This window comes from Camellia sinensis, chromosome 15, assembly GCF_055761805.1.
Source record: "Camellia sinensis isolate YWXY chromosome 15, ASM5576180v1, whole genome shotgun sequence".
NCBI lineage: Eukaryota > Viridiplantae > Streptophyta > Magnoliopsida > Ericales > Theaceae > Camellia > Camellia sinensis.
The window spans coordinates 7,645,824-7,670,345 of NC_138975.1; the positions used below are offsets into that span (position 1 = coordinate 7,645,824).

A 24,522-nucleotide genomic window follows, 5' to 3' on the forward strand; every position below is an offset into this window, starting at 1 on the left:
TCCTCCCTCAGTGATAGCTCGCTGTTCGAGTTGTTGTGTCCTCCTGATGGGTCAGATTCCGGCGGCGGTGGTGGTGGTGGTAAGAGTGGTGTGAGATGGGTGAGTTTAGGAGTGGGAATGGGGTGAGGGACCTTAGATTACAAAAGAACAGATTGTGGACCTAATCTATTACTAAAAGTTTGGTAGGGACCTTAGACCGATTTTCCCTTAAAAAAATTGCAAATTTATGTTTAAATTTATTTACAAAATCGTAAATTTGTTTACAAATTTATTTACAAAATCATAAATTTATGTTTAAATTTACTTATGAAAATTTAATTCAGTAAAAGAAATTTTTTAATGCTAATTTGGAAAAATTTAATTCTGTGATTGAAATGAATGAAAATTTTATGATAAAATCACATATTTAATGGTAAGATATGTATCCATAAATGAATACATACCAAATTATGTTTTCATACATATATTGTACGTACACATATATATATATATATATATACACACAAGATGAGAGTACTTTTTCATGTGATAATTTTTTTTTTTCAAAATTGTCTCTCTCCTTAAATTAGAGAGAAACTTCAACTTGAAAAGTCCTCAAACATATATATATTCAAAATTGTCTCTCTCCTTAAATTTCTCAACACATCATTTTGAAAAGTGAAGTCAATTTTCGGAATAACCAAACAAATACTCTAAAATTTTCAAAAATTTGAGTTTAAAAAACAACCACCAAACGTAGTGAATATTATTTTTTTCTATTTTTTTTTTATTTCCTAAGCATCCTAATATTTCGTTGTTTTAACCCACCTCACTGTCATAAAACATTCACTCATCTGATTTGTTCACATATACTTTTAGCTTTCGTTTGGAAAAAACTAATTTAGTCCCTGTATAGAAAGAATTTCACTTTTTCAGTTTGAATGTGATGGCTTTGAGAAAAAAATTAAAATGATTATGATTTAGATATAACATTTTATTTTATTGACTAAATAGCCTATTTCATCTTTTTATACTAATTTAGCCACACACTTCCTAAACAAATAAGCTCCTCCATTTTAAACAGGTTAATCAAAATTAAATAGGGATTCATCACATTGTTTTAACCAATGAAATAGTATATTTTGAGTACATCTCTCTTTCCAGTTTCTTCTTTTATTAGGATCTCTAGATATTATTAAACTCTCCTCTCATAATTAAAGAAAATTTTCAAGTACACAAAATTTAATTACAGAACTAGACAAAGTCCTCTATATGAGATAGATACGTTAATGTTATGTTTGGTTGGGGGATTTGGGAAAGGATTTGGAAAGGGAAATGAAAAAAGTAAGTAAAATGTGAATAAAACATACCTATATTTCACCTAATTTTACACACCTTTTCCCTTTCCCTATCCAAATCCCTCCCAAAATCCCCCAACCAAACACAGTATAAACGTGTTGAGTCTCAACTCGGTGTGAGAGAGTTGTGTCCAGTTCTAGATTGAATTTTGTACGCATAGAATAACTAATAATTAAATATACATACCAGAGAATGTTCTCATTGATTCTTTAGACAGCCAAATTACAAAACTTCAAAACTCAAACCTGCATTTTGATACATCTTCATTGATTCTTCAGATAGCCAATTACAAAACTTCAAAACTCAAAACTACATTTTGATACATGAAAAATCGCAAACACCAACATCACAAGCTTTTGACATGGATGGGATTTCAAAACAACAGTTTCACTGTCCTAAACCAAACTACCCACACTCATGTTCACAAAGAGCAGCATAATCTTTCACCATTAGGATCTCACCACATAACTTCTGAGGTAGTTTTTCTAATGCTTCTCCTTCTTGCCAGGCTTGCCCTACTAGCACTCCTGGTCCCAAATGCCGAACATAGATAACAACCTGATCGTTGAAAGGCCATGGGTGTTTAGCTGCAAAAATGAAAAGAATTATAACAATTTAGGCACATTGGTCCAAAGATCAAAATCTCATGCTTTGCAAGCTCAAAAACATTAGTAACTGCTACCACACAGAGACATGATTAGAATGGCAAAAAGCACATATGAAAGAAAAACCAAATCACAGTTTAGGTCGGGGTTGGGTAGGAAAGACCTTTTCCCCACCCAACACTGACTGTGGCTAATAATTTAAAACCGTAAATTTTATTGATATCCCATAAATAAACTTATTATATAAACAATGAAGAGTCATGGTCCTGAACTGCAGCCGTGCACTACATGTCCTGCTCCTGTCGACACTTTACCTACACCGCCACTTGCATAACAATGTTGCCGGCTCCACTGCACTCTCATAGGCTATCACTGATGTATAAGCCCAAGTTGCTTTCTTCAATTGGTATGGTTGAATGTTGTGTTTGCATAAATCCTATATATTATAGATCTAGACAAGTATCATAAATATCTGTATGTGTGCATTTATATTTGGAGAGAGAGAGAGAATTCCAGAAGTACTTAATCCATGCAAATCAAATTCCTCACCAATCACCAAGATTTAATACTTTTGAGTCGAATGAAAAGCACAAAATAGCCTTTTTCCTCCACGAAAACTTCACAACTACTTAATTCCATGCAGACATTTCAGTATATTCATATACAAGTGTTTAATGTTGATAAAAGAAAACAAAATCCAATGTAAGAAACAATAGCACAAGTACAAGAAATGACTCAAATATGTCCCCATAAACAAGGTGATTGAAAGAACAAAATAAGTCATAATTCAAATCAACCATGCATTAGATGTTATAAGAATTTCCGCACCTGGTCTTGGAAAACCTGGAGGATACTCATTGATACCCAAGAATCCATCTCCAAATTCATATGCTAGATCACAAGGCTGCTCTGTTGACATCACTTCATTATGTTGTCTCACCGCAAAATACAGTGGATAACGGGAACTTGCAAATTCAGCAATAACTGATCTACCTGACATGTTTCAAGTGTTTGTTACAAAAACCAATGATTACCCATAAATTAAGTCATAAGCAAATAAAGTGCAAAATGCAGAAGAAAAATCATTTTAGCATAAGAACAATCAAAAGGAGTAAAAGAAAACATGACAATGAGTACATGCGCACGACGGCATTTTTTTTTTCTCGATTAAAATATATATATATATACTGGGGCGAAAGTTGAAAAATCATAAAACAACAACTTGGAACAAATTGTTTAACCAGTTCCATCAGCTGGCATTTATGCTCTACATGATCTATTCAGCTACTACAACATTACAAAAATGGAACTCCACTAAGGGAAAATGAAAGCTAGAAGAAAGTATGCCCATTTTATGTATGAGTAAATGAAAGTCCGATTGAAAGTGCTAGAAGACCTATTTAGCTGCCATGGACATCACTATTTGATCCACATCATGGATCAATCCAATAATATCAACACTAAAAAAGCACCTAAATTCTAGCAGTTTAGTATGGACTGTTGTAAAGATTTTTTGAGTCTTGGGCAGTAGAGCAAAATATATATTTGAAGTAAAAAAAAATACCAATGAGTCGTCCATATGTCATCCCATCCTTGACATGAAATATAGCCTGACATATACGAGAATAAAAAGAAACAATGACCCTAAGTTCGTCGCTCAATGATTAGAAAGAAGAGAAGAAAAAAAAAAGGAAAAGGAAAACTCAAATGAATGAAAAGATAGTAACTATGGCTCAAAAAAGGTCCTTATGAGAGAGAGAGAGAGAGACAGAGAGAGAGAGTTCACCTTCTTGAAGAAATTTATCCAAGCAATAGGAATTGGCCCTAGTTTACAAATATTCAAATGTCACAAAATTTCAAGAAGTTTTAAGATGTTAATCATAACAAAGATATTAAAGAAAGAACTACAAAATACTTCTAGTAATCTCAAATTTAAATCAGTCAATCCATCAATCAATGTATAGGTGAATGGGAACTACTAAGATACAGGATATGAATCAGATGATGCATACAACATGAAGAAAGGGATCAACAACATGAGGCATGCATCTATCAAACACTAATTTGAGATGAGAATAAGTAATTCTTATTTGAGGGCAATAACATAGTATAGGTCAACTCATGCCTTAATTTTATTCTTTGTTCCATCCACTTATCAAAGATTTTTGTATCATATCCTTTGAAGTTTACAAATCTGCTTTTATTGCATCAACAAATTGGGGTATGCCCTTTGTTCAGTGTGTGTGAGTTCAAATGGAAGGTGGTAAAACTTGTGAAATGGCATGCAGGAGTTTTGGAGCAGGCTAAGTGAGAGACAAGGCAGCCTAAGAGAAAGAGAGGCATAGAATGATTTAGAGCTCTGTTCTTGCTTGTGATGGGGGAGCAAGGACGTGCTATTCATAATAGGTAAGGAGTGACATGTGATGGTGTCTACACAATCTTAAGAGATCATTAGGATCCAATGTGCTCCCCTTGGTGAAAACATGCCTTGCAACCCAAATGATCAAAATTTCAAGAATAAGATGGACAATTCTCCCCCTTGCTTATGAAAGCTGCAAGGGGGTGAAGTACCTCACAGAACCTAGCTCTAGCCACAAAGGACTATCCCAGTGTTACTTAGTACTTGACTCCCAAAGGACAATCAAGAAGTGCCTCATCAGGAGGACTCTCATTAGGTGATTTTGACCCACACAAACACCAAGTGCATTTGGTCTCGATCTTAGTGTTGTAGTGCTGTTGTCCTAAAAGGGGTATTGAGATGTCTTTCAGCTCGGGTGTCCATGTGCCCCATCTGTTAGCCACATGGTAATCCCTGATGACATGGTGGTGCCCCATCTTCTTTTTGAAGGACAGTTTCTGCAGTTTTTTACACAGCTCTTACTTATTAATAGTTATGACAAAAAAACATCAGCAAGTTGTGAAAGCTTTGCGATATTAATATTATCATTGTGAAGAATTTGTGAATGCATTTGGAAATTAAACATTAGCTGAGAAAATGACAGTGAGTGGTTTTTTCAGCCAAGCTTTATCACTTGCGTAAAAGCACGAATTGAACAATAAAAAATTCTTGTCTAGCATGAATACATGTGTTTCTGGCCAAAATCAACTTAGTTTATAACTTAGTGAAAAGTGCAGAATTTCAATGGATCACCTCCACTTGTTCGTCCATTCCAAAATTCCAATGACGGTACACCATCTCCATTAGACAGCAAGCTAGATGCATGTTTCTTTAATAACATAGGATCCTCATATCGTGTGCCGGCTATCTCCCAAGCTCGTGATATAAGCCTGCATCAATGAAGAAAAAGTAAATAAATGAATAATTGGCAATGCTAAAACCACTCTTCAGTATCAAACCACAGATGCTCATGTTGGAGACAAGTCCAAGAACTTTAAACCCATTTACCGAACATTTGCATCAAACAAACGTATCACAGAACAATTCCCTACTTCACTAGAAGTTCCACAGATCAGTTCCTATTCTTTCTTATTTTGGCCATGTACCATGTTACATTGATATTATAAAAGAAGCTCATTTTGCATTTCCTAAAAGCGCGGTTCATAGATTCAAATCACTAAAACTTAGAAGTAAAATAAGGCCCTCAGGCAATAAAACAAAGCACTGCTAAACTTAAGGATATGATTTAGGCAATATCCTTAATTATGTAATTCCTTATCAATTCCTTAGAAAGCACTGCTAAAATTAAGGATATGATTTAGGCAATATCCTTAATTATGTAATTCCTTATCAATTCCTTAGTTATAGGAAATTTCTATAATCTTTTATTCTTTCCTTGTTAATGTTTGTACTATATATATTGTACAACCATGATGGATGAATTGACTCAGTAAATTATTCCACAATTGTGTTTGTTGACATGGTATCAGAGCCTCCTTCAATATCCTTTTCTTAACCCTAGGAATTGAAGTAGGTCCTGTATTCACAATTGTTCTTGTTTCTGTTCATATCATTCCGCTGAAAATTTTTCTTTTAGTGCCATCATGACTGAAGTAGGTAGTGCTAAATCACTAACAAAGACCGAGTATGGTCTAAATTTGCCAGAAACTTCCTCTCTCATCACTCTGAAACGGCTTGACAATACCAATTATGTGGAGTGGTCTTTGAATGCCCGAAATAAAATCCATGGGAGAAAACGTTGGGGTTATATTTCGGGTACCAAGGTTGTTCCATTAAATAAAAAGTTGGAAGAGTATGAAGAATGGGAGGATAAAAACTGCTTGGTCAAATCTTGGCTTCTTGATGCGATGATAAAGGATATTCGGTCTCTCTTTCTTCAATTGTCCACGGCAAAGGAGATATGGGAGGCGGTTAAAAATACGTATTCAGTTGATCAGGATGCATCAAAAGCTTATCAACTTCATTGCGAGGTATTTTCTATCTGCCAAAATGGAGGTTCTGTTATTTCTTATTTTGGAAAATTACAGAAAATATGGCAAGACCTTGATGATATTGATGCCTGTATTATGGAGTGTACCAATGATATTGCTATATACACCACGAAAGTTAATTCCGAACGTGTGTATAAGTTTTTGGCTGGTCTTGATCCTCACTTAGATGGGGTTCGAGGTCATGTACTGTTGACAAAACCACTTTCTGATATACAGGCGGCATACGCTATGGTTTGTTCGGAAGCTAATCGCCAAGATGCTATGCTTAGAGGAAATATTGGAGAAGGGGGGGGCTGTAATGGCTTCTCGGAAAATGACCATCTCAAAGAAGGATAGAAAATGTACTCATTGTCATGGTACTGGTCATACGGTGGACACGTGCTTCCGACTTCATAGGTATCCAGAATGGCATCCAAAGGGTAAGAAGGCATCCCATAAGGAGGCGGACTCTAATCCAAAAGCAAATCTAGCCACAACTCTTGCATTCACTGCTAAGTCTGGTATGTCTTTTTCTAGAAATAATGATTGGATAATTGACTCTAGCGCAATAGACCATATGACTTGTGATCGTTTCGTTGTAGGTTTAGTCATTTATTTTCTAAATGTTGCAAAGTCACTATTACCACTGCTAATGGTGCATCATCTCCGATTATTGGAGTTGGTACAGTTCCATTATCTTCCACGTTAGAAATCAAGGATGTCTTATTTGTGCTATCGTAAAATTGTAATATTCTTTCTGTGAATCAATTAGCAAAATCTCATAATTGTGTTGCTCTATTTTTCCTTACTCACTGTGTCTTTCAGAACATCCATACTCGGGAGAAGATTGGCAGTGGTAGACAAATGGGAGGGTTGTACTATCTTGAAGACGGGTTCCACCATTCCAATAAAAAGGGACAAGCTCTTATGGTAAATGGAGATTCGGTGAATAAGAAAAAGGAGGAAATTTGGCTATGACATAGGAGACTGGAGCACCCTTCCTTTGGCTATCTTAGGAGATTATTTCCATCATTGTTTCATGGCTGTAATCTTTCAGATTTTGTTTGCGAAACTTGTGTAAAAGCAAAAAGTCATCGTACTACTTTTCATTTGAGTGATCATAAAACAGATTTACCTTTTTCATTAGTTCATTCAGATGTTTGGGGACCGGCCCCAATTTCTACTCTTAATGGGATGAAGTGGTTTATAACTTTTGTTAATGATTGCACTCGCATGACTTGGGTTTATCAAATGAAATACAAGAGTGATGTTTGTTCAATTTTTCGCCTATTCCATCAAATGATAACTACTCAATTTGGTGTTCCAATAAAAGTCTTTCATTCTGATAATGGTGGTGAGTATGAAAAGAAAGAATTAATGGAATTTATGCACACTGAAGGGATTATTCACCAAACATCTTGCACAGATTCTCCTCAACAAAATGGTATTGCCGTGCAAAAAAACCAATATTTATTGGCAGTTACTCGATCTCTTTTAATTGGGGATGATGTTCCCATTTACTTGTGGGGTGAAACTTTGAATTCAGCGTTTTATTTAATAAACCGTACGCCATCCAATGTTCTTCATTTTCGAAGACCATTAGATGCCCTAATCATTGCACTCTTCCACTGGTGGTGTTTTTGGCTCCACGAATTTTTGGGTGAGTAGTTTATGTTCATTTGCATCCCCGCCAACGGACTAAGCTTGAGTCTTGGGCTTTGAAGTGTGTTTTTGTGGGCTATGGGAACACTAAAAAAGGCTACAAGTGCTATGATCCTACCACTCGGAGGCTTTATGTTTCCATGGATATCACCTTCCACAAGAATGAACTTTTTTACCGGGCGCCAACTCCTAGTTTACCATTTCAGGGGGAAAATTTAGAAGGAGTGATAAATTATGAAGAACTGGAGGCATTTTTTACCAACAATTCGGACAATATTTCTTCGTCCGGAGCTTCTTCAATACATGGTGAATTTTCAGATGAAAGGGAAAAGTTATCAATTGTTGAACCAGAGACTACTCATATTGCAGCTAATGTTGAACCAGAGACTTCTCATACTGAAGATCCTGCTCTTCATGATAGTATAATGCCTCCCAACAATTCAACACAACCACTAAGCCAGTCTTCTTCTGAGATTCCTCTAGAGGTATCCACTAATCTTAATTCCACTTATAGTAATGATCTTTTTTCTGAATCTCACGTGTCTCAATATTGTCTTCCACCTCATTCTAATCATGGTATACCACCTGTTAAATATGAGCCTGACCCTAAATCCAAAGTAAGATATCACATTAGTAATCATGTGTCTTGTCACAAACTATCCAAGTCATATGCGTTTTATGTGCTATAGTTATCATCTGTCCCTATTCCTAGTAAAATGCAGGAAGCTCTAGCAGATGATAGATGGACTCAAGCCATGGCAGAAGAAATGACAACGCTTGAGAAAAATGATACTTGGGAGCTTGTGACTCCACCGAAAGGAGAAAAAAAAACCGTGGGATGTAGATGGGTCTTTGCAGTCAAGCATAAAGCGGATGGGTCGATTGAGAGGTATAAAGCTCGATTGGTTGCGAAAGGATATACGCAATCTTATAGGGTTGACTACCAAGACGCTTTTGCACCTGTTGCCAAACTTAATACAATTCGAGTGCTCCTGTCTTTGGCGGTGAACCGAGATTGGCCACTTCTTCAATTTGATGTAAAAAATACTTTTTTACATGGAGATCTTACAGAGGAAGTGTATATGGACCCCCCTCCAGGTGTGTAAAAATACAAAGATGTTACAATGGTGTGCAAACTCAAAAGGGCGTTGTATGGGTTAAAACAGTCTCCAAGAGCTTGGTTCGGGAGATTTACCAAGTCTATGAAGAGCTTCGGATATAAACAAAGCAACTCCGACTATACTTTATTTTTAAAGCACCAAATGGGTAAGGTTACTGCTTTGCTTATATACGTTGATGATATGGTGGTGACAGGAGATGATCACGAAGAAATTGAGAACTTACAACGACATTTGGCCCCAGAATTTGAAATGAAACAACTTGGAGATTTAAAATACTTTCTCGGAATAGAGGTAGCCTGCTCAAAGAATGGTATTTTTTTATCTCAACGAAAATACATTCTTGATTTGTTAACTGAAACAGGTATTCTTGGCTGTAAGCCTGCGAATACCCCTATTAAACAAAATCAGTATGCGTAGTGAGCCAATTTATGCATGATCCTCGTAAACCTCACATGGATGCTGTGGAACGCATATTGCGATATTTGAAGTCTGCTCTGAGTAAAGGGTTGTTCATCAAGAATAATCACTTGAATGTAGTAGTTTACACTGATGCAGATTGGGTTGGTTCATCTGATGACAGAAAATCTACATCAGGATACTTTACTTTTGTAAGGGGCAACCTTGTGACTTGGAGGAGTAAAAAACAACTGGTGGTAACCAGGTCCAGTGCAGAAGCTGAATATAGGAGCATGGCTTTTGGAGTATGTGAGTTACTATGGTTGAAGAACTTGCTTAGGGATTTGGGTGTTCACTCTCAGGAGACAATGAAGTCTGAAAACCAACTAGTCAATGTCCTTACCAAAGCTGTCGTTAGTAGTGTTTTTGGTTACTCTTTAGACAAGTTAGGCACGTGCGATATACATGCTCCAACTTGAGGGGGAGTGTTAAACTTAAGGATATGATTTAGGCATGTTTGTACTATATATATATATATATATATTGTGCAACTATGATGAATAAATTGACTCAGAAAATTATTCCACAATTGTGTTTGTTGATACTCATGACCATCTAAAACCTAAATGCACACACCCACAACAACTTTTAAGCTATATTTGGATTGATGAATTTAAAATGAACGGATTTGACATCACTCGTGAACGAAGTATAGACTTTAACTTAATTCAATGTAGTATCTTAGATATGGTTTTCGAGAATGGATTTGAGAGCTAATGATTGATAAATTTCAAATAACTTGATCAATATATTTACTTGAAATCCTTCCATTCATGATGCTACTTATACAAGAATCTTAACAAAATACATCTCCAAATGCTCGAGCGAGATATAATGACCTGGGTTCTAGCAAGTGCAGCAGTCGGTGCCGCCTGTCCTCCGGAACATCTTCAATTTTTAACCTGACCCCAAAAAAAAAAAAAAAAAAAACCCAAATCAAATTAACAAAAACCCAAATCAAAAACATTAATTTACTTTTAAAAAAAAGGGGGGAGGATTGAAACCAAAGATAAGCTGCGGGATTGAAAGAAGAGGGGTCCAAAGGAATGAGCTCTTTGGGAGGATCAAGAAATGCGACTACGTCCTGCTCATCCAAATACGCTCTCTTTCCGTCGGGAAGCAATTCGTAGGGTTTATCATCCCATGGTGAAGAAGAAGATACCGAAGCTTTTGCTCTCTTCCCTTCATCAATTGCCCTAGAAATTGAGCGCAATGATCTCCGAAAGTACGAACCCTGACCTAAACATATAGATATAGATCAATGTAGTGCACAGAGAAATGAGAAGCAAAAGAGAGTAATCGAGCAGTTACCGTTGGGGTTTGTAAACCCTAGATGTGACGGTGGAGTTGGGAAGAGAATCTGGCGGGAAAATTGTGGAGGGATGGTAGATGGGCAGTTGGGTCGAACCCTAATCATCTGTTTGGGTGGGACTGATCATCTCCCCTCCCCCCAACCTATCCCTGTTTTATTTATTTATTTATTTTTCTTAAATATTAATTTTATTTATTTTATTCCTAAATTCTTTTTAAAGTATCAAGTTAATATTGTTTAATTATTCAAATCAAGTATCTAGTTAATATGGTTTAATTATTCAAATCAATAATCATTAGAATAATGCTTGGGACCCCCTTTTGGGGGTCACCCCTCACCCCCCTTTGCCATGTGGCGGGTGGTGATTGGAGGAGTAGGAAAAAAAAGAAAAAGAAAAAGAAAATGTAACCAATAAAAGAGAGGGGGTGGGGGTGGGAGAAAATGGGGATGAATCATTGTTGATTGACTTCTATGCAAATTTCAAGAAAATATAATAAATTATATTGTATTATGAGTCATGATTGAGACCCCCTCCAATCACCCCCAACCACCCACCACAATTATTTTGACATAATTATATTAAATTTTTTTGAATTTTAATTTGTAAAACACTTAACCTTTTTTCATCATAGTTTTTTTTTTTTTTTCCTTGAATCTTCATGTCATCAACATTAGTTTCAGTTCATTTAAGAACATCTTCAACGGTGTATATTTTTTTATCAAATTTGAGTAAAAACTCCATTTATATCAAGTGCTCCAACAGAGGAGTTTGAATTTTTATCAAAATACCGGTCGACCGGGCGAATATCTGGCCGGTTAACCAGTCAGTGTATTTTTTCACAAATTTTTGCCTAAAGGTGATCATCCGGAGGACATTCGGAGGGGCATCCGGTGATGAAAATCTAACGGCTATGAGTAGTGATTTAGTAAAAGCTATCAGGCATCCTCAATTTGGTGAAATTTTTTTGATATTCTCGATTTAATACTAATTTGATAAAAACAATCGAAGCAAGAAAAAAGTTATTTTTTATCAAATTTAAATTTAATGAAAGAATTGATGAACTATTGGAGATGATCTAACTCATTAAAATGGAAGTTGGTGTAATTATACTTAAAACTATAAGACTTTTTTATATTTTCTCGAAATCTCGTAAGAGCTAAGTGTGTAATTAACCATTTTATTTATTATTTTAAAATAATTTTTTTAAATTAAAAAATAATTTTTTTGGTGTTTATTTTTTATCATTTTATTTTTTTTATTTTTTTCAAAAAAATAAAATAAAAATGAACTTAAAATTAAAACCAAACAAAACCCAGTACCTGGTTTCAATCCTAACCCGACACAAAAAACTGTACATCTGGTTGTCTGTTTTTCTTTTTTTGTTTTTATTTATATTTTAAACATGCTTGGATCTTTCTTTTTTTTCCCAAAATTTCACATTATTCACAGCCGGAATTCAAGTAAACCACAAAAAAATAATTGAGAAAAAATAAATGGCAGACACATCCACATGATTATTGACTGAAATATCTTTTGAAGTGTAGATTTTGGGGTGCAAAAAAAAAAAAAAACATGGATGCTGAGGATAGTACATTAATTCAGTATGTATCATTGATCAATCTCACTAGAAATGAACCAACATGTCATGATATTCAAACCAAACTATTGGGATATGACAATTACATGATCATTCTTGACTTGTCTAAGTTGTTTTGATGGTTGTCATATCAATTTTTTTTCTAATCATTCAAATAATATTCATCAATTATCTATAAACAAGAGTTAAACTGTTTGTTTTCGTTAAAAATAACTTTTAACTTTAATTTGGTTGAAATAACACATGTTTGATGTAGGTTATGACAAAACAGTTTAATCTTATTTAGTGATTGTTTGGAATAATCTAAGGTGTCGTTTGGCAATTAGGTTGGGTTGTCTTTTTAGCTAAATTAGTCACAAAATAAGTTAAAAAATTAATAAGACAAAATATCACATTCAAATTATAATTATTTTATTTTTTCTCTCATAAAAATCAAAAAAAGTCAACCAAAATAAACTTTTTAGTCTAGATTAAAATAACCAAAAAGTTAAAAAGCCAATCCAACTTCCCAAACGAAACCTAAATAAGTATATTTTTTTATTTTTTAAGAAAAAAATATAAAAAATAGATAAGTAATATAATCTAAATAAAAACACTTATCTAAACAAGGTCACCTACCAAATAGTGCTTTTAGTTTATTTGAAGCTAAATAAATTTGTTTTAAGAAGTTAGCGAGGAATGCTTCTCAAACTTTTCGCTTATGTGGGAACTTGTTTTTAAATGACTATTTGGCGAAATCTCTTTTATTTTTCTTAAATATTATTTTCATGCATTTATATTAAAAGGAATACTATTCTACCACTTAAATTTATAATTCAATTATTGCATCAAACATGCTAAAAGATTACACTCAAAACTATAATCTATAGTGTGTTAATTATAATATATATATTAGGTATGGATTATAAGTAAGCTATTTTGATATCAAAAAATTATTAATTGCACAAGATCAGATGGTGTTCTAACTAGACAATTAGGTCCATTTCAAAAAATTAAAAATAAAAAAATAAAAAAGTCATTTTCAAACAATCCCTAACTATTATTAGACTTATCCATCTCTAACTGTGGAGTGTGTTTCATCAAATCAGTAGAAGTGTATGTAGCAAACACAAAAAGCCAAACTGGGATGTGTTTGATCACGCTCTGACGACTCTCGCATTTTATTTGTATTAATCAGTGCATAGTATATTGTCATCATCACAGTGAAACAAGTGATTATTTGATGGAGAAATTACACTGATATGATATCAGTGGAAAATATTTATAAATAAATGAAAAATATTATAAATATTAATAATTATAATTATAATTTTTTTAATTTTTGCTGCTCCATTTGTGTGTTATTCCCTCTTATTTGATTGTTTTGAAATAGTATTTTACACCACTTATCACTTAATACTTATTAAATTATCTATGAAAATCTTAACAATAACTATTAAATTTTACAATTTTAACCAATAAATATTGACTTGGGAAATCTCTCTACTACCCTTTCCCACTTTAAAAACCCACGCACACATATGGGAAAATTAGGCAAACACAGCTTTCGACGAAAATAAAAATAAAGTGTATATCAGATCTTCACAAGCCATGCACACATTGATTGCCTGCCTGTCTTCCTTCTATTAATTATAAACTGAAAAGAATTTTCATATTTAAATAAAAAGTTTTTTATTCAAAATTTTATTTACAAATTACAGTTGACTACAAAATGAATAAATGCAGAGATGACCTAATAGGAAAATTTAGGCTCTGTTATTTAATTGCATTCCTTAGTTTGAGTGTGGTGTTTGATGAAAATTTTCAAAACAACAATGATAGAAAGTTCTAATTTTAGAGCTCTAAAGAGAGCTCTATTGATGTGACAAGAAAAAAAAAACATAGGCACACACAGCACATCACATGTGGGTCTCACTCCTTACCACATCACTAGAGTTCTCTTTAGAGCTCCAAATTAGAGCTCTCAATCTTTATTCTTTTCAAAACAACAATGATAGAAAGCTCTAATTTTGGAGCTCTAAAGAGAGGTTTATTGATGTGCCAAGAAAAAAAAAAAAAAAAAAAAAACATAGACACACACATCACATTGCATGTGAGCCCTACTCTTTGCCACATCACTAGAACTCTCTTTAGAGTTCCAAAATTATAGCTCTCAATTTTTATTCTTTTCAAACAACAATGATAGGAAGCTCTAATTTTGAAACACGTTTGCTCGGTCATCCTCTCGGACGTCCTGCCAGTTAGGGGTGTGCGCGGTGCGGTTCGGACGATTTGAGGGTAAATTTACAAACCGAATGGCGGGTTGGCGGATTAGCGGATTGACAAATTGCGGTTTGGGCGATTTTTGGTGGATTGAATAATATTCTAACTAACTATCATACATTTGCATAATATATAACACTAATTTGTATAATATTTTTTAGATATATAACACAAAGTAATTTTACATAATATGTTTCATATATATAACCACTAATTTGTAATAAATTTCATATCTTATATCTCTCTCACACTCATTTTTACATTGATATTTCATTGGAGGTTAAAAAATATATATGTATTAACTATAGCGGAGCGGAGCGGTTCAGTTGGCGGATTATAAATTTTAAAGTTTAAACCGCGGTTAGCGGTTCGAGCGGTGCGAATTGGTGCGGTTTTAGCGGATTGGGCCGTATTTTGCACAGCCCTACTGCTGGTTGACCAGATCAGTATTCAATTTTTTTTTTCACTTGTTATTTTTACATTTTAAATAAAAAGTATTTTTGGAAGTATTTTAAAAAAATTTATGAGCTTTAAATATAATTTTGAGTTGTGTGCTTGGTTTTGAGTTGTAAGTTTTTAAATAAAATATCATATGTCACATCAAAAATTTCAAACTCAATTCAAAATTTTTTTCAAAACTCACACCAAACAAATTTTTCACACTCAAATCATAATTCTAAAACTCACAAACTCAAAATACAATTTTATTCTCAAATTATAATTTTAAAACTCTACCAAACACTAACTTACTAATTTAGTATTAATCCAACTCTCCTCACTCTTTAACGATAAATCAATAAATACAAATTAGATGCTGTTTTAGCTTTTTGAATTTTGTTATTATTAATGTTAATGCTTGGTGTGGATAAATATTCATTCAAACCAAGCCATTACATGATGGATGATTTTAATAATTTGAACGGGTGAATGTAAATGTATTTTTTTTAATCCGTGTAAGTTCAAACAAATGACAAATAGGAGGTCACCTGACCTAATCCAATCCACTAACACTCCTAACAAAAAGAGGCTATATTTTTGGATAAATTACAAATACACTCCATGAGATTTGCTTAAAATATGAATTGTCCCCTGTGATTTGAAAGATTACAAATACCTCATTGTCGAAATTTTTTATTTAACAGAATTAATTGAAAATGTGAAATTTCTAACTGTTCACATGTACAAATAATAAAATTATCTGAATTATTAATTGAAATAACATTTTAACATTATTAAAAACTATTAATTAACTTGATGATTTATTAATAAAATGACATATTTAATATGAAATAAGAAACCTTAGGGACATAATGTAATTTCTAGAATTATAGAGATAATTTATAATTTAAATAAATTTCATGGGGTGTATTTATAATTTATCCTATAATTTTATACTTTGTGTTAAAAAAATATTTTATTTAATAATTATATTTATTATTTATGAAATATGAAATTTGAACGTATTATTTTTATTATAAAAAATAAACAATCAAAAATTTTGAACTCAATAAAATAAAGAAGTATTGAAAAATAATTTGAAAAATTATATAAAATAATAATGTCTAAAACGTCAAATCAATATGTATTTTATCCATCAACCTACACGAGTCCGGATCCTCGACCGAGCATTCTTTTTTTTTTTTTTTTTAGATTCATAAGAAACATAGAACAAGATAGAAGTTCAGATACAGCAAACAGAGGGCTAGGCCCTCTCAACACTAGCTCCAATCATGTCTTCAATAAGGAAAGTAGTAATTTCAGGTGGGGGGTTGTCAAGAAAAACAACATGTTCATTTTGAGCCACTCCCAAGTTAGCTAGAAGATCAGCAACTTTGTTTCCCTCACGCAGGGTGTGCTGAAGAGAGCTGTTGCTTCTTTTAAGTAGGAACTTGGCATCTTCGATGAGAGCTTTGTAAGGGGAATTATGGTCTGGACCATGCAGAATTTGGTTGATTGCCTGGGCAGAATCATATTCAATTTGTACATCTCTAGATCCTTTCTGAAAGAGTATGGTCAAGCCTCGGTAGATGGCCCAAATCTCTACCTCCAAGCTGGAGCAATGTTCGAGCTTTCCATAGTATCCCCAGACCCAATTACCAGTTTCATCTCGCAGCAGTCCCCCATAGCCAGCCTGTCCTGGGTTGCCTTTCGAACATCCATCAGTATTGAGCTTTAGTTTACCTGCAGTGGGGCAACACCAATGAATTAGATTAGGAATTGCAGGGGATGGGCAGAGAGGGGATAGAAAGGCCTCCTCAATCTCTTGAACATATTGGAAGATGTTCTTAAGATTGAGCTGAAGTGGGTTGGGCAGATTGTCAAAAATCAGTTTGTTTCGGTCTTTCCAAATATGCCATAGAGTAACAATGAAAACAAGGTACCATTTTTTTCCATAAAAGAATTTTTTGCTTTTCATATTCACAATAACCCATTCAGTTAAAGGCAATTTCTGGCCCTCTTCCCACCAAGTAATATTCTGGATGTTGGTCCAAAACTCTTTCGAGATTACACAGTCTCTGAGCAAATGTGCCATGTTCTCACTGTGATGGCCACATCTGGGGCAATCAGCAGTGGGAGCTAGATTCCTGACCAATCTTAACTGGTTTGTCAATAGTCTATCTTTTAAAATCAACCAGAGAAATAGTTTCAACTTTTGTGGGATTTGAATTTTCCAGATCCATTTCCAGTTCATGTGATCTAAGTCAGCATTAGTAATGAATTTAAAAGCAGAGGCACAAGTAAAGTTACCAGATTCCGAAGGGGCCCAGGCAAGGATATCAGGGAAGGTAACATATCTGGGTCTGTGCATCGTTAGGATTTCAGTGAGGTCTTGTTTGGAAATAAGAGTGGACAAAGTAGTGATGTCCCAATTACCTTCTGCATCTAAAATGGAGCTAACCTTGACTGAGTCATCAACCGGATATCTGCTATTCTGTTGGGATAGAGGTTGAGAACCACACCATCAATCAGTCCAGAGGGATATGTTCTTCTCATCCCCAACAATCCATTTCATTCCCTTCTTAAAGATGTGCCTAACCTTACAGATACTTCTCCAACAGTGAGAAGAGTGTTTCTTCATAGGCCAAGTAAACAGGTTATGTTGGTGCAGGTACTTGGTGTGAAGAACTTGACACCAAAGGTTATTATTGTCACTCAAGATTTTCCATCCAAGTTTGATTAGGAGGGTGGTATTCTGATCTCTAGCTTTCCTGATACCAAGACCACCCTCAGCCTTGCTTTGACACACGTTATCCCAATTAACCAAGTGAACCTTTTTTTGAGTGTCAGAATCTCCCCATAGGAAATTTCGATTAAGTCTGTCAATGTCATCATAAAGTTTTCTAGGGAGTTCCATGGTTTGCATGGTATAGGTGGGTATGACAGAGGTTACAGCTTGTATGAGGGTTGCTCTACCAACTAGGCTAAGGGTTCTAGCTTTCCAACCTGAGAGTTTGGTTTTTATCTTATCTAAGATGTCATTGAACAAGTGTCTGGTAACTCTCTGATGAAGAATGGGGGAACCAAGGTATTTGCCAAGGTTGTGGGTGAGGGGAATTCCACTTTGAAAGCTAAGGGCTTTAGCATTATTCCTAGGAACATTAGGGGAAACAAAGAGTTTGGATTTGAGAAGATTTACCTTTTGCCCAGACACATTGCAAAACTCAGAAAGGGTATCCATGATGATATCACAAGTAGATGGAGTAGCTTGAGCAAAAAGAATAAGATCATCAGCAAAAAACAGGTGGGATAAGGATGGGCTATGTCTGGAGGCTTTGAGTCCTTTCCAAGAGCCCTCATGAACCTTACAACGAATCATATTTGATAATCTTTCCATACAGAGAACAAAGAGGTAAGAGGAGAGAGGATCTCCTTGTCGGAGACCTCTCCTATTTTGAATCCCATCAATGATTTCTCCATTCCATAGGATGGAAGAGTGATTATTGGTAACACAGCTCATTATCAGGTCAACCCAAGTACCATTAAGTTTAAATTCCAGAAGAGTATCTTTAATGAAGGTCCAAGAAAGTCTATCATAGGCTTTCTCTAAGAGTGATGTGCTTAGCCCTAGATTTCTGAAACCAAAGAGTTTCTTCTTGGAACAGAGTCACATTATATTGTTTTAGAAGATCTTGTTCAAGGACATGCAGATTATGAGAAAAGTTACTAGCTAGAGATTTTTGAATGCCCTCTATCCTCGCAAGGAGATGTCTTTTCCTCTTAAATATATTCCCAAAGACTTCTCTATTCCACACAATCACTCTACACGTGAATTCATCAATAGATTCAAGGAGGTTATGATGCATATTAGTCCAAGAAGAGTGAATGATATCAATAAGGCCAGAGTGAGACATCCAGGCAACTTCAAACCTGAAAGGCCTCTGAGTAGGATTAAGAGGATGCATACCTTGGGTATAGACTAGCAGAGGGGAGTGGTCTGAGTAGGTGCGAGGAAGGACCCTCACAGTTGCTTCTGGAAACATAGTTCTCCATTCAGGATTGCTTAGCGGCCGAGCATTCATGCGGCCATTCCTGCGGCTCCCCCAAAACGATGTCGTTTTGGGAAAAAATTCAATTTAAAAAAAAAAGAAGAAGGCAGAACAGAAACCAAAGGGAAAGAAAAGGATCTGCTATGTTTTCCTCATTCTTCTTTATAAAAAAAAACTATCAAACCCACCCTAGCTCTTTGCTCTTTACACAAACCCAAATCAACTTTGTTTTCCCTCTTAACCACACAAACAACCCCACATCTCCTTTGATTCTCTCTACAAAAGCAAGATTTTTGGGTTTTGTCCAGATTATCTCATTGACTATGATTTTGGGTCTTTTCTAATCCTAAGGCTTGAATTGAAATAGCCATGAATATATTCATTTTTGTGATTCACTCATTAGAATATTGAAGAAAATTTTCAAAAATAAAAAATATCAGTTTTGTGATTCGTTCATTAGAATACTGGAGAAAAATTAAATAAAAAATCAAACTTGAAGAGTTTTTGCTTTGTAAATTTTTCACTTTCAGACACATGAATTGGCTTACATATGTACATGCATGTATATGTAGAGAGTGAGAGAAAAATGAGAAATAGAAAGTTGCAGAGAGAGAGGACGCAGGGGGGCCGGATCGGAGCCTCAACGTTGATTGAGAAAGAGACAGAGAGGGACAGGTAGGCAGCGATGGTGGTGGGTGAAAGTTAACTGCTTTCCTTCTTCTCTCTTCTTCCTTCCTTCTTCTCTCTCTCTGGTTTGCTTGGATCTGCCACTGTCTTCCTTCTTCTCCCCATTTGGCCTTTGTTTTGTCCTTTTTTTTAAAAAAAAATTGGATTTTTCCCCAAAACGACGTCGTTTTGAGGGTGCCACAGGAATGGCCGCAGGAATGTGCAGTCGAGGATCTAGACTCAACCTACACAACCCGTGCAACCTACCCCACTAATTAAGGCTATGTTTGGCATGAATTTTTTCGACTAAAATAGTTATAAAAAGATAAAATAAGTTAAAAAATTAATAAGATAAAATAGCACATTCAAATCATAATTATTTTATTTTTTCTCTTATAAAAGTTTAAAAAATAAAAAGCCTATTTTAAATGAAACTTTTTAGTTCCAAATTAAACTAGTCAAAAAAAATTAAAAAGCCAAAGAGACAATTCACATCCCAAACGAAAGCTAAGTGAAAGAATTTGGTAGCGTTTAGTTTACTTTTCAAAACTTAACTCTGTTTTTAAATTATATCTGGATGAAATATGTTAACCAAACATATTTTTAAAACTCATCTCTTCTGTTTTTTATTATTATTAATCAATCATTTTTTCTCTCTCATCTCTCATCTCTTTTCCTATATTCTCTCACATCTTATACATTAATCAATTAAAAAAAATTACAAATCATCTTAAAATTATTTTCAAAACTCATAACTAAATAAATTTTTTCTTTTAAATTATAATTCAAAAATTCAAAATTTAAAATACTAACTCTATACTTAAATTATAATTCTAAAACAAAACTAAAAAGACCTTTATTAGTCTAAGGGGTTGTTTGGGATGAACTAAATAATGTACTTTTTGAATTTTTGGACTAAAAAATAGAAGAAAAAAAAAAAGGTTGTTTGTAATAACTTTTTTACTTTTTATGAAAAAATGTGTATTAAAATATTGTATAAAATAACAAAATTACCATATTACCCCTAAATATATAATTGCCTACTGACAGTGATGGTACCGTTATGCATATGGTTGGTAGCAAAATGTATAGGACCAGATTGCTTATGGTGTTGTTCGAACTGGACAGTGATGTTCAGCCCTGTGGGGGCCCACCACGTGTCCCGTTTTGATAATTGAACCGTGCAATGTGTAGAACTCGTCGAGTACTTTATGCTTCTAAAAAATCACGTTAATCTATTATCGATCACTATCTGATTGGATTAGTTTTTTATCAGCTGTCACTTTGTGTACCGTATATTTTTTTTTTATACAAAACTGATTTGATCATATAGTCATCGATATCCGATCAACATAATTTTTTACAGGTATATAGTACTTGACGAGTTTTACACATTGAACGGTTCAAATTATCAAAACGGGACTCGTGATGGGCCCCTATGGTCCGAATTGCATTGTCCTATGTATCATGAGAAGTGCATCCGACTATCTAATGTGCATTAGCAGCACTGCAGACAGCACATGACTTCAATACACTTTTTGACTTGTACTTTTTTTTTGTAAATTTATTTTTTTATTTTTTTGAATAGTGATAACTTTTTAATTTTTTTAATAATTTTTTGGTTTTTTATCTTTTTCATGGATGTCAAATCAGCCCTAAGCATTCATTTGGAATATTGGTTAATTTTTTGACTATTTTAATCTGGGATTTAAAAATCTTATTTGGGATAGATTTTTTGACTTTTTTAATTTAAAAAAATAAAATAAAATAATTATGATTTAGATATGACATTTTATCTTATTAAATTTTTAAACTTATTTTATATATTTTTTGACTAACATAGTCCTAAAATGCTTTGCCAAACGGAGCCTAACTGCAGACAAATACAAATGAGAGTGTGTACCTCTAGTTAATGCTATGAACTCACAGAATCACAGCTGTCTTTTTTAAAAAAAAAAATTATTTACTCTTAAGATTCTTTCATTTGGGATAAGTATACAAACGTGAGAAAGAGAGAGACCAGGGGTAGGTGGTTCGATTGTCCCATCAGAAAGATTTACTTTAACATTGTTCCAATGACACGAATCTACTTACAGGTACAGCTGCCATAGATGTCCCAAAACTGTTTTTTAATTGGTAGTTTTAATGAAAAATGATTTGTATCTCTAGAAAAACACCTCTAATGCATTTTTAATTTGTCTTTTTCTTCTCCTATTTTTGTCTTTTATTTCACAGTTTTTTTTTTTTTTTTTAATTCTCAGACAGCTCATAGAACTGTACGGAATGACCTCTAATTAGAGGTCTGTAGCAAGATTGAATTTTAACCATCGTTTGACACAGATTGACATTTTGATTTTTTAATTATTTTTTAGAGTTAAAATATTTTGTTTGGGATATATTTTTTTGGTTTTTTTAATTTTTATGAGAGAAAAATTGAAATAATTATGATTTGAATGTGATATTTTGTCTTATTAAGCTAAAAAATTTATTTTGTCTTTTTGTGACTATTTTAGCCCAAACTCTATATGCCAAACAAAACCTTATGTTTACCTCTTTTTTATATTAATTTTTTAAATAAATTATACATAATTGTTAAATTTTTTAATTTATATAATATTTAATTTTTTTATTAGTGATATAAAAAATAGTAGTATTATGTTTTCCTTTACACTGAAATTAAAATCTTACTTTATTTATTTTGTGCTTCACATTAGCTCTCATCCCTTTAATTTTATTAAAAAAATTAGTATAATTATATCAAAATTATAAAATCTATTATATTTTTTAAAATATTAAAAACAAAAAGTGTAATTCATTTTTTTAACTAAATTAGTGACGATGAGCAGGCTTTAATAGATGACCCTGTGTGTTGTGGGTGAAAATAAAAGGCTGTGCAGAACCGTATGTTTTCGGTGTATTCACTCATTCAATGAAGTTTCTCTTTGTTAGTTGCAGTTAATGTACCCACTGTACCACGCATCTTAAATGAATTATTAAATATTTTATATAATATTTATAAAAAAATAATATAAAATTTAAATTTTTTATTAAATAAATAATTAAATATCCTATTTATGTATGAAATTTATAAAATTATAGACTATACACCTATGTGAGACATTTAGTCATTTATTTGGTAAAAATGTTGGTATTCCTAACATTACCCATATTTATATGAGTCTTTGTGTATGGTGTAAAAAATTTGATAATTTATTTGAATCTTTAGTATTTTTGTTTAATTATATAGGGTAATGTTAGAAATTTCAAATTAATTATCAAATTTTCTAACTAATAAATACTCATGATATTTGATAATTAATTTGGATCTCTATCATTTTGAATTATATAAGTTATGAAAAAATGTATATAGTTTTAGTTAAATTTCAAAAAATAAAATTCATATTATACTTTGACACATGTTAATAAAAATTTAAAAAATTATATATTTTTTATTACACATAATTTTATGCAAAATATATGACCATTTCAAATTTTTTAACAATAATGTTATATCCATCTGATTTAGCATCCCGAATGACATGGTTTTGAGATTAAACCTCATAGCATGTTTAATAAATTAAAATTTGATACTTGTCATACATATTATTATGAGTGATTTTAAAGAGTGATAAATTAGGTGTCTCAAATATTTTTTATTTTTTAATATGCCACATAGTTAACTATGTTGAATAATGGAAACACCTCAAATAAGTTATTTATTAATTTATTGACTTGTTTATATCACATTATTTTTTTAATTTTTTATACATATTTTTGTAATAATTTTTTTTAAAAAAAATAAGTAATATGAGAATTCAAAGCAAACAGTTGTAATACAATCAATCACATCATGGGTTACATTACAAGTCATGCTTATTTAGGAGTGTAAAAATGGTTTACAACCTCGGGTGAGTCCGATTAGTTTGGGCCCGGGTCTGAGCTCAGTTCGAGACCTTAGGTTTGCTCCATTATTTTGAAACCCGATCCAGGCCGCTTTGACTCGACCCATCGCTCGGCCAATCGGCCCGCTTAAGGCCTATTCAAGGCCTTGCCCACCCGAGGCCCAATATATATATATATATATATATTTTTATGAAAAATAATAAAATTTTGGTATAAAAATAAAAAAATTGTTCAGGCCTACCCAAGCCAGAGCCCAAACTCACCGGTCCGCCCAAGGTCCGAATACTCCCTGGGCTTAGGCCTAATTTTTTGGCACATGGTCTGGCCCGAATTTTCACGGGAGTCCGCGAGGCCCAACATGGGCCGGGCCAAATTTACACCCCTATGCTTATTTTTATAATATGTTTGTAATTGAAAATGAAATTACATATTTTTGTATAAGTATTCGTTTGGATGCGAGTTGATTTTTTAATTTTTAATTTTTTTAATTATTTAAATCTAAAGTTAAAAAGTCTTATTTAGAATGAATTTTTTTAATTTTTTTGACTTTTGTGAGAAATTTTTTTGAAATGATTATGATTTTAATATGACATTTTGTCTTATTAATTTTTTAACCTATTTTGTGACTATTTTATCCCAAAAAGTTCATGCCAAAATAGCCTAATATTACACATTTTTATATTCAAATATTTTTTAATTATAAAATATATAACATTATCACAT

The 24,522-nt window shown here is 33.2% G+C and overlaps 2 protein-coding genes across 4 annotated transcripts; both read right to left on the reverse strand.

The window, feature by feature from the left end:
- Positions 1-1,560: 1,560 nt before the first annotated feature.
- Positions 1,561-11,113, reverse strand: LOC114304372 (uncharacterized). Of its 3 annotated transcripts, XM_028249535.2 has the most exons (9): positions 10,883-11,046; positions 10,576-10,810; positions 10,411-10,473; positions 5,095-5,231; positions 3,730-3,767; positions 3,508-3,553; positions 2,772-2,936; positions 2,258-2,379; positions 1,561-1,925 (listed from the first exon to the last, which is right to left on the reverse strand). In XM_028249535.2, exons 1-8 carry the CDS (start codon positions 10,986-10,988, stop codon positions 2,303-2,305), a joined length of 867 nt encoding a protein of 288 aa, XP_028105336.2. In that variant the 5' UTR covers positions 10,989-11,046; the 3' UTR covers positions 1,561-1,925; positions 2,258-2,302. The 3 variants fall into 3 exon arrangements, with proteins under 3 accessions (XP_028105336.2, XP_028105334.2, XP_028105335.2); XM_028249533.2 differs by lacking the exon at positions 2,258-2,379 and having other exon boundaries at positions 10,883-11,113; XM_028249534.2 differs by lacking the exons at positions 2,258-2,379; positions 3,508-3,553; positions 3,730-3,767.
- Positions 11,114-18,774: 7,661 nt separating this feature from the next.
- Positions 18,775-19,224, reverse strand: LOC145813839 (uncharacterized). The gene has a single exon (XM_082909964.1). It carries the CDS (start codon positions 19,222-19,224, stop codon positions 18,775-18,777), a length of 450 nt encoding a protein of 149 aa, XP_082766090.1.
- Between the last annotated feature and the right edge of the window lie 5,298 nt (positions 19,225-24,522).

Bases quoted from the DNA above. Each gene is read 5' to 3' on its own strand.
- LOC145813839 (XM_082909964.1), bottom strand. From the start codon at position 19,224: ATGTTTCCAGAAGCAACTGTGAGGGTCCTTCCTCGCACCTACTCAGAC.
- LOC114304372 (XM_028249533.2), bottom strand. From the start codon at position 10,988: ATGATTAGGGTTCGACCCAACTGCCCATCTACCATCCCTCCACAATTT. The intron at 10,811-10,882 runs GTAACTGCTCGA...CTATATGTTTAG, and splicing joins AGGGTTTACAAACCCCAACG to GTCAGGGTTCGTACTTTCGG. The intron at 1,926-2,771 runs GTGCGGAAATTC...TCATTTTTGCAG, and splicing joins TCCAGGTTTTCCAAGACCAG to CTAAACACCCATGGCCTTTC.